At 40.3% G+C, this 14,622-nt stretch overlaps 1 protein-coding gene across 1 annotated transcript; it reads left to right on the top strand.

Moving 5' to 3' along the window:
* The first annotated feature begins 619 nt into the window (after window positions 1-619).
* LOC124522309 (spindlin-2) lies at window positions 620-1,441 on the top strand. Its single transcript, XM_047093679.1, has one exon. It carries the CDS (start codon window positions 620-622, stop codon window positions 1,394-1,396), a length of 777 nt encoding a protein of 258 aa, XP_046949635.1. The 3' UTR covers window positions 1,397-1,441.
* The last annotated feature ends 13,181 nt before the right edge of the window (window positions 1,442-14,622 follow it).

Here is a 14,622-nt window from a genome sequence, read left to right as displayed (position 1 = left end):
GGGTGATTTGGGGACTGTGTGTGTGTGTGTGTGTGTGTGTGTGTTTGGGGGAATTGAAGAGCACCTGGATGATGTACAAAGGTAGCCAGGCATGAAAATACGTTTGTTATAGGCGCTCAACAGGAAAATGGGGATGACCAGAAAGAGACATGAAGGAGAGGTGAACACCAGGCAGAAGGCATGAGGATGGGAGACAAAAGGGATTAAGAATAGATGGCCATGGGCAGGGGGCAGGCGGAGTGACATTAGTAGAAATGGAGTAATGAGGTAGAGGCTAAGAAATGGTGAATAGTCGTGTTTGGTGTGGGGGTCCTAGGATGGCAACAGAGGATCAGGCATTATGCAAAAGAGCCTGCTCCCTCTATCTGGGGCCTCAACCACCAGGACCACAACATTCACCGCCTCTCTAATGCTGCAGCACAGCCAAAGAAGCCTGGAGGGAGGGCACTGAAGACAAACATGCAATAGTCTTTTGATATCCAGTATTCCAGCTGGACACATTAGAATGATTTGGGCTGAATGTACCTGGTACCCAAGAAGTTTGAGATACAAAGGGAAAAAATCTCACACTATAATACACCAAATATGTCTCCCTAGCCCCTTTCCTCCTCCTGCAGGCATGAAGACCCTTCACAAAAAGGCAGCTGCAGATCAGCAAACCAGGGAAACTGATGATCACCACATTGGATCTGCAAATATGAGGAAGAAAAAGACCTGTCAAAAGAAGCAAAGGGGCAGACCTTCATCCCAGCTCCGAAGGAACATAGTGGGCTGCAGAATTTCACATGGATGGAAAGAAGGCAATGAGCCCATCACGCAGTGGAAAGGAACCGTTCTGGATCAGGTGCCTATCAATCCCTCTCTTTACCTGGTCAAATATGATGGAATTGACTGTGTCTATGGACTGGAACTTCACAGAGATGAAAGGATTTTAAAGCTTAAAATCCTTCCTGATAAGGTGCCATGTTCTCGAGTCACAGATGTGCGCCTTGCAAATACCATAATTGGGAAAGCTGTGGAACATATGTTTGAGGGTGAGCATGGTTCCAAAGATGAATGGAGGGGAATGGTCTTAGCCCAAGCACCTATCATGAAAGCCTGGTTTTATATTACCTATGAGAAGGATCCTGTCTTATACATGTACCAGCTTCTAGATGATTACAGAGAAGGAGACCTCCGTATCATGCCAGAGTCCAGTGAGTCTCCTCCAACAGAGAGGGAGCCAGAAGGAGTTATAGATGGCCTCATAGGTAAACATGTGGAATATACCAAAGAAGATGGCTCCAAAAGGACAGGCAAGGTCATTCACCAAGTGGAAGCCAAACCCTCTGTGTATTTCATCAAGTTTGATGATGATTTCCATATCTATGTCTATGATTTGGTGAAAAAGTCCTAACTGTTAGGGTAAACTTTGCCACATTTGTGAGAACAAATGTATACTTTGTAGATGTGCAAAATAATGTTGCTTTTCAGTGTATTGAATGCTTAAGGGTCCCTGTTAATTCAACATCTTTGCCAGCATAACTGTTGTTTTTTTTTTTTTTTTTGAGAAATACAAATTTATGTGGACATGACATGCTGTGTGTAAGGACTTTGTCATGTTGAAAAGATTGGGTGTGTTTGGTGGATGGGGCATGAAAGGAAGGGACAGCTGTAAATGCAGGCTGTGAATAAAGTTCAGCTAGTATCATAATCAGTCATCTAAAAAATGGAATAGGACTTAGCTGGTCTGGTCTAGAGAGGGGGGAGGAGAAGGAACTAGAAATGGGCTGTAGAGGGAGGGAGAAGGGGAGGTGACTGCCTAGGAAGAGGTGGGGCAGGGCCAGAAATGGAGAGGCTCCCTGGGGGAAGGATGGCCTAAGAGAGAGAGGCACACAACTGGGAGGGGGTGGACAATAATGGAAAATGAGATCTTGGGGCTTAGAGGAAAACAAACAGAATGCCTTGAGTAGAGAGGGGCTCAACGTAACTTAGAGCAAGGTCTAGAGCAAGGTGGAGGGGGAGCGGGAAGAGGTATTTGGCAGGAATCTGGAGGGTACTCAAAGGGTCTGCATGAATAAGGAGCCATAAGGGGAGGAACACTGAGGAAGACAGAATTCCAAGCGGAAAGACTGCCAGAGTAAGTGAGAATACAGAAAAGGAGGTGTGAGGAATGGGGCCCACGAGACATGGGAAGGCCCAGGAAAAAGTTGTACTTCTGGCAGTAGCCACATTGCCTTCCCTGGCTCTGTGCAGAGAGGATGTGACAGCTGTCAAAGAAGCCAAATGGGTTGGAAGTTCTCTAGAATGGCATTTTGACAGGGATGAGTCAAGACTTAAGCAGGAGTGAACTATATACCTAAAAAGCTTTTCTTATTCCAGGGATTTTATGCCACAACTGCTCAGCAGAAGCCCAACCCTCAGCCTATACACATTTAACATGGCACCCCATGAACACGGGACTGTGGGTTGACTCCTCAAATTTCCCACAGGACCCAGGTGCAGTAAATCTTGGACCTGAAGGTCCTGGTTCATTGCCCCTGCAGGATAAACAATTATTGTGAGGAATGGATTGATGGGGCACTCAGAACTTAAAAGATGTGCCACCTTGCATTTGGAAAGTATTTTATGCAGAAGAATAAAACCTTGAAGAACCGAGTTACAGCAATCTGGTCACTCTTCTTTCTCCTACTGCACTGTGCCTTGCCTCCCTATACAAGAGGCACATCAGAGGACTGAGCCTGATGTTTCTCTCCAGGGCATGAGAAATACTTGACAGTCCATATTTCTGTCAGCAGCTTCCTGAAACCACAGGTGGCAGCAATCAATGATCTTCCAAGTGGATGTCTGCTGCCCCCAAAAGCCCCATTCAAGACTATACCCCTACAAATAAGGTGGCTGCTGACCTTTCACAGGTAGTCCTTGGCCAGTCTTGCCCACACCAAGCACACAAGAAAGCTATGATGGAAGTTAGTCTGGTTCTGTTTCCAGGTGAAATGAATGGCATGGAGCTATTGGGCTACAAGCGGTGATTTTGTATAACTAAATACTCAATTGTATAATGCCACACAGAGGGGTGGTGTTGGTGGGGAGAGGGTGCAATAATCCCAATAAAATCCCTCCAAGATACTGTGTCCTAACACATGGGTCTGTGTCCTTCTCTTTTTCTCCCCCATGCCATTCCCAGTACTGCTGAGTAAGTTCCCTTCAAAACCTTTTCTCTGGTTTCCCCACCCTACACTCCACTAAAATATACCCCTGCCCTCAAAGAAAGAGTTAAGGTGACCCCACTGCCTAGGCTTCCTTACCTTCATGCATAGGAAATGGAGGGAGAGTCAGAGAGCTTCCACAAATCAAAAGCAGGTGTAACCCAACATGACCTGAAGTTATTTGCCTGAAGAATTACCAAAGTAAACCCATCTCACCATAGCAGGCTTCAGTTTTCTTTTATACATCACACATTTTACTCTAGCAAACACGTACATGGGCCAATTTCAGCCAGCTGTAATGTTTTGTTTGATCCTGGTAATTTATGTGCTATTTTGAAATTAGCTACTTAGACATTTGGGAGATTTCACATTTAAAAAGTCCATATTTATGATGTACCTTAAAAAAATAAACTGAAGATGAGGACCCATATTCGAACAAGGATACAAGCAGCTGGGTCTGAGGAAGGGCTCAGCCCATGCTAGGCTCTGAATGCTGTTTCAGCTTGGGCATCCACCTAGTTGGCCTGCTTCACTCTAATAAAAATCCGAGTTGTCCCCTGGAGACATTTGAATTCATAGTTTTGTAGATAGATCCATGGGAAAATACCTAGCCCTATTTTTGGCTTAATTTCACCCCAATTGCGTTTGAATTCAATTCTTTGATCTTTATGTTGCAAATACTTTCCTTAGGTGGGCGTTCTGCCAGGCAGACTTCTAGGCACAGGTGTTTATGATATTGTAATGAGCAAAAGAAACAAATAAAATACTCATTCTTTTAAATATGAAATTTATTGTCAAATTGGTTTCCATACAACACCCAGTTTTCATCCCAACAAGTGCCCTCCTCAATACCAATCACCCACCCTCCCCTCCTTCCCACCCCCCATCAACCCTCAGTTTGTTCTCAGTTTTTGACAGTCTCTTATGTTTTGGCTCCCTCCCTCTCTAAACTCTTTTTTTTTCTTCCTCTCCCCCATGGACTTCTGTTAAGCTTCTCAGGATCCACATAAGAGTGAAAATATACGGTATCTGTTTTTCTCTGTATGAATTTTTCACTTAGCATCACACTCTCCAGTTCCATCCACGTTGCTACAAAAGGCCAGATTTCATTCCAATTGTGTAGTATTCCATTGTGTATACAAACCACAATTTCTTTATCCATTCATCAGTTGATGGACATTTAGGCCTTTCCATAATTTGGCTATTGTTGAAAGTGCTGCTATAAACATTGGGGTACAAGTGCCCCTATGCATCAGCATCTCTGTATCCCTTGAGTAAATTCCTAACAGTGCTATAGCTAGGTCATAGGGTAGATCTGTTTTTAATTTTTTGAGGAACCTCCACACTATTTTCCAGAGCGGCTGCACCAGTTTACATTCTCACCAACAGTGCAAGAGGGTTCCTGTTTCTCCACATCCTCTCCAGCATCTATAGTCTCCTGATTTATTTTAGCCACTCTGACTGGCATGAGGTGAAATGTGAGTGTGGTTTTGATTTGTATTTCCCTGATGAGGAGTGACGTTGAGCATCTTTTCATGTGCCTGTTGGCCATCTGGATGTCTTCTTTAGACAAGTGTCTATTCATGTTTTCTGCCCATTTCTTCACTGGATTATTTGTTTGTTCGGGGTGTGGAGTTGGGTGAGTTCTTTATAGATTTTGGATACTAGTCCTTTGTCCAATATGTAATTTGCAAATATTTTTTCCCCATTCCGTTGGTTGCCTTTTAGTTTTGGTCATTGTTTCCTTTGCTGTGCAAAAGCTTTTTATCTTCATGAGGTACCAATAGTTCATTTTTCCTATTAATTCCCTTACCTTTGGGAACGTGTCAATTAAGAAATTGCTGTGGCTGAGGTCAGAGAGGTTTTTTCCTGCTTTCTCCTCTAGAGTTTTGATGGCTTCCTGTCTCCCATTCAGGTCCTTTATCCATTTTGAGTTTGTTTTTGTGAATGCTGTGAGAAAGTGGTCTAGTTTCATCCTTCTGCCTGTTGCTGTCCAGTTCTCCCAGCAAGAGACTGTCTTTTTTCCACTGGATATTCTTTCCTGCTTTGTCAAAATTCCTTGGCCATACTTTTGTGGGTATACTTCTGGGGTTTCTATTCTGTGCCATCGGTCTATTTGTCTGTTTTTGTGCCAATACCATGCTGTCTTGATGATTACAGCTTTGTAGTAGAGGCTAAAGTCTGGGTTTTCATGCCTCCTGCTTTGGTCTTCTTCTTGAAAATTATTTTGGCTATTTGGGGCCTGTTGTGGTTCCATACAAATTTTAGAATTGCTTGTTCTAGTTTCGAGAAGAATGCTGGTGCAATTTTGATTGGGATTGCATTGAATGTATAGATAGCTTTGGGTAGTATTGACATCTTAGCAATATTTATTCTTCCAATCCATGAGCACGGAATGTTTTTCCATTTCTTTATATCTTCTTCAATTTCCTTCATAAGCTTTCTATAGTTTTCAGCATACAGATCTTTTACATCTTTGGTTAGGTTTATTCCTAGGTATTTATGCTTCTTGGTACAATTGTGAATGGGATCAGTTTCTTCATTTGTCTTTCTGTTGCTTCATTATTAGTGTATAAGAATACAACTGATTTCTGTACATTGATTCTGTATCCTGTGACTTTGCTGAGTTCATGTATCAGTTCTAACAGACTTTTGGTGGACTCTATCGGGTTTTCCATGTATAATAACATGTCATATGCAAAAAGGGAAAGCTTAACTTCATCCTTGCCAATTTTGATGCCTTTGATTTCCTTTTGTTGTCTGATTTCTGATGGTAGGACTTCCAACCTTATGTTAAACAACAGCGGTGAGAGTGGACATCCTTGTCGTGTCCCTGATCTCAGGGAAAAAGCTCTCAGTTTTTCCCCATTGAGGATGACGTTAGCTGTGGAGTTTTCATAAATGGTTTTTATGATGTTTAAGTATGTTCCTTCTATCCCGACTTTCTCGGGGGGTTTTATTAAGAAAGGATGCTGAATTTTGTCAAATGCTTTTTCTGCATCGATTGACGGATCATATGGTTCTTATCTTTTCTTTTATTAATGTGATGTATCACGTTGATTGATTTGCAAATGTTGAACCAGCCCTGCATCCCAGGAATGAATCCCACTGGATCATGGTGGATAATTCTTTTTATATGGTGTTGCATTCGATTTGCTAGTATCTTATTGAGCATTTTTGCAACCATATTCATCAGGGATATTGGCCTGTAGTTCTCTTTTTTTGCTGGGTCTCTGTCTTGTTTAGGAATCAGAGTAATGCTGGCTTCATAGAATGAGTCTGGAAGTTTTCCTTCCCTTTATAACTTTTGGAATGGTTTGAGAAGGATAGGTATTACTTCTGCTTTAAATGTCTGGTAGAATTCCCCTGGGAAGCCAACTAGTCCTGGACTCTTATTTGTTGGGAGATTTTTGATAACTGACTCAATTTATTCACTGGTTATGGGTCTGTTCAAGTGTTCTATTTCTTTCTGTTCAAGTTTTGGAAGTGTGTGTGTGCTTAGGAAATTGTACTTTTTTCCAGGTTGTCCAGTTTGTTGGCATATAACTTTTGAAAGTATTCCCTGATAATTACTTGTATTTCTGAGAGATTGGTTGTGATAATTCCACTTTCATCCATAATTTTATATATGTGTGTCATCTCCCTTTTCTTTTTGAGAAGCCTGGCTAGAGGTTTATCAATTTTGTTTATTGTTTCAAAAAACCAACTCTTGGTTTCATTGATCTGCTCTACAATTTTGTAAGATTCTATATGGTTTATTTCTGCTCTGATCTTTATTACTTCTCTTCTTCTGCTGGGTTTGGGGTGTCTCTGTTGCTCTGCTTCTTTTTCCTTTAGGCGTGCTGTTAGATTTTGTATTTGGGATTTTTCTTGTTTCTTGTGATAGGCCTGAGTTACAATGTGTTTTCCTCTCAGGACTGTCTTTGCTGCATCCCAAAGCGTTTGGATTGTTGTATTTTCATTTTCGTTTGTTTCCATATATTTTTTAAATTTCTTCTCTAATTGCCTGGTTGACCCATTCATTCTTTAATAGGGTGTTCTTTAACCTATTGCTTTTGGAGGTTTTCCAGACTTCTTCCTGTGGTTGATTTCAAGCTTCATAGCATTGTGGTCTGAAAGTATGCATGGTATGATCTCAATTCTTGTATACTTAGGAAGGGCTGTTTTGTGACCCAGTAAGTGATCTATCTTGGAGGATGTTCTTTGTGCACTTGGGAAGAAAGTATATTCTGTTGCTTAGGGATGCAGAGTTCTAAATAGATCTGTCAAGTCCATCTGATCCAATGTATCATTCAGGGCCCTTGTTTCTTTCTTGATCCTGTGTCTAGATGATCTATCCATTGTTGTAAGTGGTGTATTAAAGTCCCCTGCAATTACCACATTACTATCAATAAGGGTGCTTATGTTTGTGATTAATTGTTTTATATATTTGGGGACTTCCGTATTTGCTGCATAGACATTTATAGTTGTTAGCTCTTCCTGATGGATAGACCCTGTAAATATTATATAATGCCCTTCTTCATCTCTTGTTACAACCTTTAATTTAAAGTCTGGTTTGGGGGCGCCTGGGTGGCTCGGTCGGTTAAGCGTCTGACTTCGGCTCAGGTCACGATCTCACGGTCCGTGAGTTCGAGCCCCACGTCGGGCTCTGGGCTGATGGCTCAGAGCCTGGAGCCTGCTTCCGATTCTGTGTCTCCCTCTCTCTCTGCCCCTCCCCGTTCATGCTCTGTCTCTCTCTGTCTCAAAAATAAATAAATGTTGGGGCGCCTGGGTGGCGCAGTCAGTTAAGCGTCCGGCTTCAGCCAGGTCACGATCTCGCGGTCCGTGAGTTCGAGCCCCGCGTCAGGCTCTGGGCTGATGGCTCAGAGCCTGGAGCCTATTTCCGATTCTGTGTCTCCCTCTCTCTCTGCCCCTCCCCGTTCATGCTCTGTCTCTCTCTGTCCCCAAAAAAATAAACGTTGAAAAAAAAAATTAAAAAAAAATAAATAAATGTTAAAAAAATTTTTTAAATAAATAAATAAGTAAATAAGTAAATAAATAAATAAATAAATAAAATAAAATAAATAAAGTCTAGCTTGTCTGATATAAGTATGGCGACTCCAGCTTTCCTTTGACTTCCAGTAGCATGATAGATAGTTCTCCATCCCCCTACTTTCAATCTGAAAGTGTCCTCAGGTCTAAAATGAGTCTCTTGTAAACAGCAAATGGATGGGTCTTGTGTTTTTATCCATTCTGATACCCTATGCCTTTTGGTTGGCGCATTTAGTCCATTTACATTCAATGTTATTATAGAAAGGTATGGGTTTGGAGTCATTGTTATTTCTGTAGGTTTCATGCTTGTAATGATGTCTCTGGTAGTTTGTCTCACAGGATCCCCATTAGGATCTCTTGTAGGGCTGGTTTACTGGTGATGAATTCCCTCAGTTTTTGTTTGTTTGTTTGGGAAAACCTTTATCTCTGATTCTGTTCTAAATGACGGACTTGCTGGATAGAGGATTCTCGGCTGCATATTTTTCCTGTTCATCACATTGAAGACTTCCTGCCATTCTTTTCTGGCCTGCCAAGTTTCAGCAGATAGATCTGTCATGCATCTTATCAGTCTCCTTTTATATGTTATAGCATGTTTATCCCTAGCTGCTTTCAGAATTTTCTCTTTATCCTTGTATTTTGGCAGTTTCACTATGGTATGTTGTGCAGAAGATCAATTCATTACGTCTGAAGGGAGTTCTCTGTGCCTCTTGGATTTCAATGCCTTTTTCCTTCCCCAGATCAGGCAAGTTCTCAGCTATGATTTCTTCAAGTACCCCTTCAGCACCTTTCCCTCTGTCTTACTCCTCTGGAATCCCAATTATGTGTATATTATTACATTCAATTGTGTCACTTAGTTCTCTAATTCTCCCTTCATACTCCTGTGGGGTTTTTTTTATCTCTCTTTTTCTCAGCTTCTTTTTCCATAACTTTATCTTCTAGTTCACCTATTCTCTCCTCTGCCTCTTCAATCCGAGCTGTGGTCATCTCCAGTTTATTTTGCATCTCATTTACAGCATTTTTTAGCTCCTCCTGTTTCTTAGTCCTTTGATCTCTGTAGTAATAGATTCTCTGCTGTCCTCTATACTTTGTTCAAGCCCAGCGATTAATTTTATGACTATTATTTTAAATTCATTTTCTGTTACCTTGCTTAAATCGTTTTTGATCAGTTCGTTAGCTGTCAGTACTTCCTGGAGTTTCTTTTGAGGAGATTTCTTCTGTTTCATCATTATGGATAGTCCCTGGAGTGGCGTGGAACTGCAGGGCTCTTTTTCTGTGCTGTCTGGAGTAACTTGCATTGGTGGGCGGGGCCGCAGTCAGACCTGATGTCTGTCCCCAGCTGACTTCTGGGGCCACAGTCAGACTGGTGTGTACCTTATCTTCCCCTTTCCCAGGGGCAGGACTCACTGTGGAGTGGTGTGGCCCCTTTCTGGGCTACTTGCACACTGCCAGGCTTGTGGTGTTGCTTCAATGGGATCTGGCATATTAGCCAGAGTGGATCTGCAAGGTGCACAGGGGCGGGAGGGACAGACTCAGCTGGTTTTGTCTTTAGTGGTCTGCTTTGAGAGGGGCCTTGTGGCCCCGGGAGGGAGGCAGACCCATTGGAGGGGTGGATCCACAGAAGCACAGTGCTGGGTGTTTGCTCGGGACAAGCAAGTTCCGTGACAGGAACTGGTTCCCTTTGGGATTTTTGCTGGGGGATGGTCAAGGGAGATGGCACTCCCCAGCATCTTTGTTCCCTGCTGACCTGAGCTCTGTCCTCTGGGGCTCAACAACTCTCTCTCCCAGTGTCATCTAGCTCTCCAAGCAGAGCTGTTGACTTATAACATTCCAAATGTTAAGTCCAGCTGGCTGTCAGAATTCATGGAGTCCAGCCCCTCCACTTTTGCAAGTCAGATTTGGGGCCTCTGCCTTGCCCGGCAGGCTGCCCCTCCATGACACCGGCTCCCTCCCACCAGTCCATGTAAAACGCACTGCCTCTCCACCCTTCCTACCCTCTTCTGTGGGCCTCTTGTCTATGCTTGGCTCTGGAGAGTCTGTTCTGCTAGACTTCTGGCAGATTTCTGGGTTATTTAGGCAGATGTGGGTGGAATCTAAGTGATCAGAAGGACGCCGTGCCCCCAGCATCCTCCTACACCTCCATCTTCTAAACAAATCCACAAATAAAATACTCTTACCCTCATGAGGCTTACATTTTACTGTGGGAGACAGTAGCCAAGATGCAATAAGGAAAGTATAAACTGTTTTCAAACCGATAAGTGTTAAAAAGAAAAGATAAATAAAGGAAGGAATAGTGAATAGGAATTTCTGGTTGAAAGCTGAAATGTTATAAATAGGGGGTCCAGTGAAGATCTCACTGAGAACATGGCTTTTGAGTAAACACCTGAAAGCTATTAGAAAACTGGACCTGTGGCTGTCTGGGAAAGGAGCACTTCTTTTAGAACAACAGCAAGTGTTGAAGCTGCAGCCAGGGGTAAACCTGGCATATTCAAGGAACACAGATGATACCAGCATTGCTGAACCTAATTGAACAATGTAGAGAATATCGGGAAGTGAGTTCAGAGAGGTGAAGAGGATATGGGAGAAGCAGATACCTTAGAGAGTTGGAAGTCCTAGAATGAAATTTGGCTTATACACTGAATATGATAAGAAGCCATTTAAGAATTTTTAGCATAGGCAAAATATAATTTGTCTCATAGTTAAACAGGATCACTTCTGGCAACTCTGGAAAGTGATTTGTATGGGGCTCACAGATGGAAAGAGGGAGATCAAAACAAAACAGTAGAAAGACTGAGAAATAGGTTTGCATATAGGGAACTTGAATCATAATAGAAGTGACATTTCAGGTGAATGATGAAAAGACATTTTATTCAATAAATGGTACTGCAGTAATGTGTTTGCCATATGCCAAAAATAAACCTAAACCCCTGTATCACACTTTACACAGATAATAAATTCCAAGTGGAAAAAAGGTAATGCTTAAACTTGGAAAGTAACATTTGTAAAAATTTTAGAATATGAAATAGAAGTTAATGTTTATGTTTTATTTTATGAAAATGGGTAAAATTTCATTTCAAGGCCAAAAAAAACCCCAAACACCACAGATATTGAAGGAAAAACAATAAATTTGGTTTTTAAGTAATAAATGTTTTAATATTCATATATATGTTATTAATTTTCACATTGCATATTTTAAAATATTCAAAATTTCAAAAACCATCATATGCAAAGTGGAAGAAAATGAGATTAGGCTACAAACTTTGTTAGTTAAAATGAATGAAATAACAAAAATACATTCAATGATTTAAAAAACAGTCCATAGGAAACTTGATAAAAATTATGAACAGGCAATTCACAAAGAGATCACATGGTCAATAAACATTTATTACCTTAATCTACTCCACATTACCTCATAACTTTTCTATAACATATGTCATCTTCTAACATACTATATAATTTACTTAGTTATTAGGTATACTGTTGTTTCCCCAACAGAATGTAATCTCTGAAAGTGCATGATTTTTTTCAACTTTTTACTTAAATTCTAGTTAGTAAACCTGTAGTATAATATTGGTTTCAGGAGTAGAATTCAGTGATTCATCACTTTCATGTAACACCCAGTGCTCATCATAACTCCATATTGCATATGCCATTTTTCCTCAAGACTTCTCATAAATATGTGTTCCTTAAGGATATCAAAAGCATTTTATTGGTGCATTAATCTATTCACCCATTCATTCCTTCAATAGACATTTATTGAATGTTTTCTACTTCTTGCACTGAGGCATACAGAAGATAGAGTTGTGAGCCCACAGACGAGGTCCAGAACAGAACATAATCTATTCATTCCAATACATTTTTTAAAAAAACCAGATAATTGATGTTGGACTAGGTAGCATTTCACCGGTATTGCTAATTTAGAAGAAAATAAACTTTGGAAATGTGAAAGTAATGATGAAAAGAGAAGAAAGAATCAAGTATTTAATAATTTATTGCACATCATGTCAAGTGCAAGATTCCCAAAATCTTTCAAAATAGGCTATTATTTAGGACCCCTGATGCTATGCTTATTTTCTACCCTGCATAGTCTTTAAAAATTAAAAAAAAAATGTATGTATAACAAGTGCTCTACTTAAAACCCATCACCTTTATCCCATTCTCCACCCAACTCTCTCCATCAAATCTTAGTTTGTTCTCTATCATTAAGACACTCTTATGGTTTGTTTCCTTCCCTTTTTTTCTCCCTTCCCCTATGTTCATCTGTTTTGTTTCTTAAATTCCACATGTGAGCGAAATTATATAGTATTTCTTGTTCTCTGATCGACTTATTTCATTTAACATAATGCACTCTAGCTCCATCTATGTCATTGCAAATAGCAAGATTTCATTCTTGTGGATGACTAAGTACTATTTCACTGTGTGTGTCTGTGTGTGTATATATATATATATATATACACCACATCTTCTTTATCCATTCATCAGTCAATGGACATTTGGGCTCTTTCCAAATGTTGGCTATTATTGATAGGGCTGCTATACACTTTGGGTTGCATGTGCACCTTCAAATCAGCATTTTTGTATCCTTTGGATAAATACCTAGTAGTGAAATTGTTAGGTCATAAGATAGCTCTATTTTTAAGTTTTTGAGGAATCTCCATACTGTTTTCCAGAGTGGCTCCAGAAGTTTGGATTCCCAAAAATAATGTAAGAGTGCTCCCCTTTCTCTTCATCCTCACCAATATTTGTTGTTTTCTGTGTTGTTAATTTTAGTCATTCTGACAGATGTAAGGTGATATCTCATTGTGTTTTTTCTTTGTATTTCCCTGATGTTCAGTGATGTTGAGCATGTTTTCCAGTGTCTATTGCCATCTGGAAGTCTTCTTTAAAAAACTGTCTCTTCGTGTCTTCTGCCCATTTCTTAGTTGGATTATTTGTTATTGGAGTGTTGAGTTCGGTAAATTTTTTATTTAATTTGGATACTAACACTTTATTATACATTTCATTTGCAAATATCTTCTCCCCTCTGGAGTCTGCCTTTTAGTTATGTTGGTTGTTTCCTTCACTGTGCAGAAGTTTTTATATGCATGAGGTCCCAGTAGTTCATGTTTGCTTTTGTTTCCCTTGCCTCTGACAATGTGTCAAGTAAGAAGTTGCTACAGTTAAGGTCAAAAAGGTTGCTGACTCTGTTCCCCTCTAGGATTTTGATGGGTTCCTGTCTCACATTTAGGTCTTTCATCCATCTTGAATTTATTGTTGTATACTGTGTCATAAAGTGGTCCAGGCTCATTCTTCTGCATATTGCTGTCCAGTTTTACCAATGCCATTTGTTGAAGAGACTGTGTTTTTTCCATTGGATATTCTTTCCTGCTTTGTCAAAGATTATTCAACCATAGAATTTTGGGTCCATTTGTGGATTTTTATTCTAGCCTATTGATCTATATGTCTGTTTTTGAGACAGTACCATACCGTATTGATCATGAGAGATTTGGCATACAGCATGAAGTCCAGATAGTGATGCCTTTTTTCTCTTTTTCCTCCCGCCCCTTTTTTCCTCCAATCTGTCAAACCACTTTCAACACCCAGACCAAAACACACCTAGGAGCTAGCATTCTATTTGTGTGTGGGTTTTTTAATTTATAATTTTAATATTTTTTAATTTTAATTTTTTAATTCAATTTTTCTGCATCATTAATTCCTTTTCTCCCTTCAAAATGACAAAAAGGAACTCACCCCGAAAAGAAAGAGTACGAAGAAACGACAGTCAGGGATTTAACCAACACAGACAGAAGCAAGATGTCTGAACCAGAATTTAGAATCATAAAAGAATACTAGCCAGAGTCAAAAATAGATTAGAATCCCTTTCTGCAGAGATAAAAGAAGTAAAAACTAGCCAGAATGAAATTAAAAATGCTATAAGTGAGCTGCAATCACAGATGGATGCAGCAGCGGTAAGGATGGACAAGGCAGAACAGAGAATCAGTGATATAGAGGACAAACTTAGAGAATAGTGAAGCAGAAAAAAGGAGGGGTATTAAGGCAAAAGAGCACGATTTAATAATTAGAGAAATCAGTGACTCATTAAAAATGAACAACATCAGAATCATAGGGCCCCAGAAGTGGAAGAGAGTGAAATAGGGGTAGAAGGGTTATGTGAGCAAATCATAGCAGAAAACTTTCCTAACTTGGGGAAAGACACAGACATCAAAGTCAGGGAAGCATAGAGGACCCCTATTAGATTTAACAAAAAAACGATGATCAACAAGGCTTATCATAGACAAATTCACAAAATACTCAGGCAAAGAGAGAATCATGAAAGGAGCAAGGGAAAACAAGTCCCTCACCTATAAGGGAAAACACATCATGTTTTCAGCATACCTATCCACAGAAACTTGGCAGGCCAGAAAGG

Source organism: Lynx rufus, unplaced genomic scaffold, assembly GCF_022079265.1.
Source record: "Lynx rufus isolate CCGP_SWC_20201006 ecotype Redwood Valley unplaced genomic scaffold, mLynRuf1.p SCAF_35, whole genome shotgun sequence".
Lineage (NCBI taxonomy): Eukaryota > Metazoa > Chordata > Mammalia > Carnivora > Felidae > Lynx > Lynx rufus.
Note: the sequence above shows the minus strand (reverse complement) of the source record. Positions and strands in the feature narration are given on the sequence as shown.

Bases quoted from the DNA above. Each gene is read 5' to 3' on its own strand.
- LOC124522309 (XM_047093679.1), top strand. From the start codon at position 620: ATGAAGACCCTTCACAAAAAGGCAGCTGCAGATCAGCAAACCAGGGAA.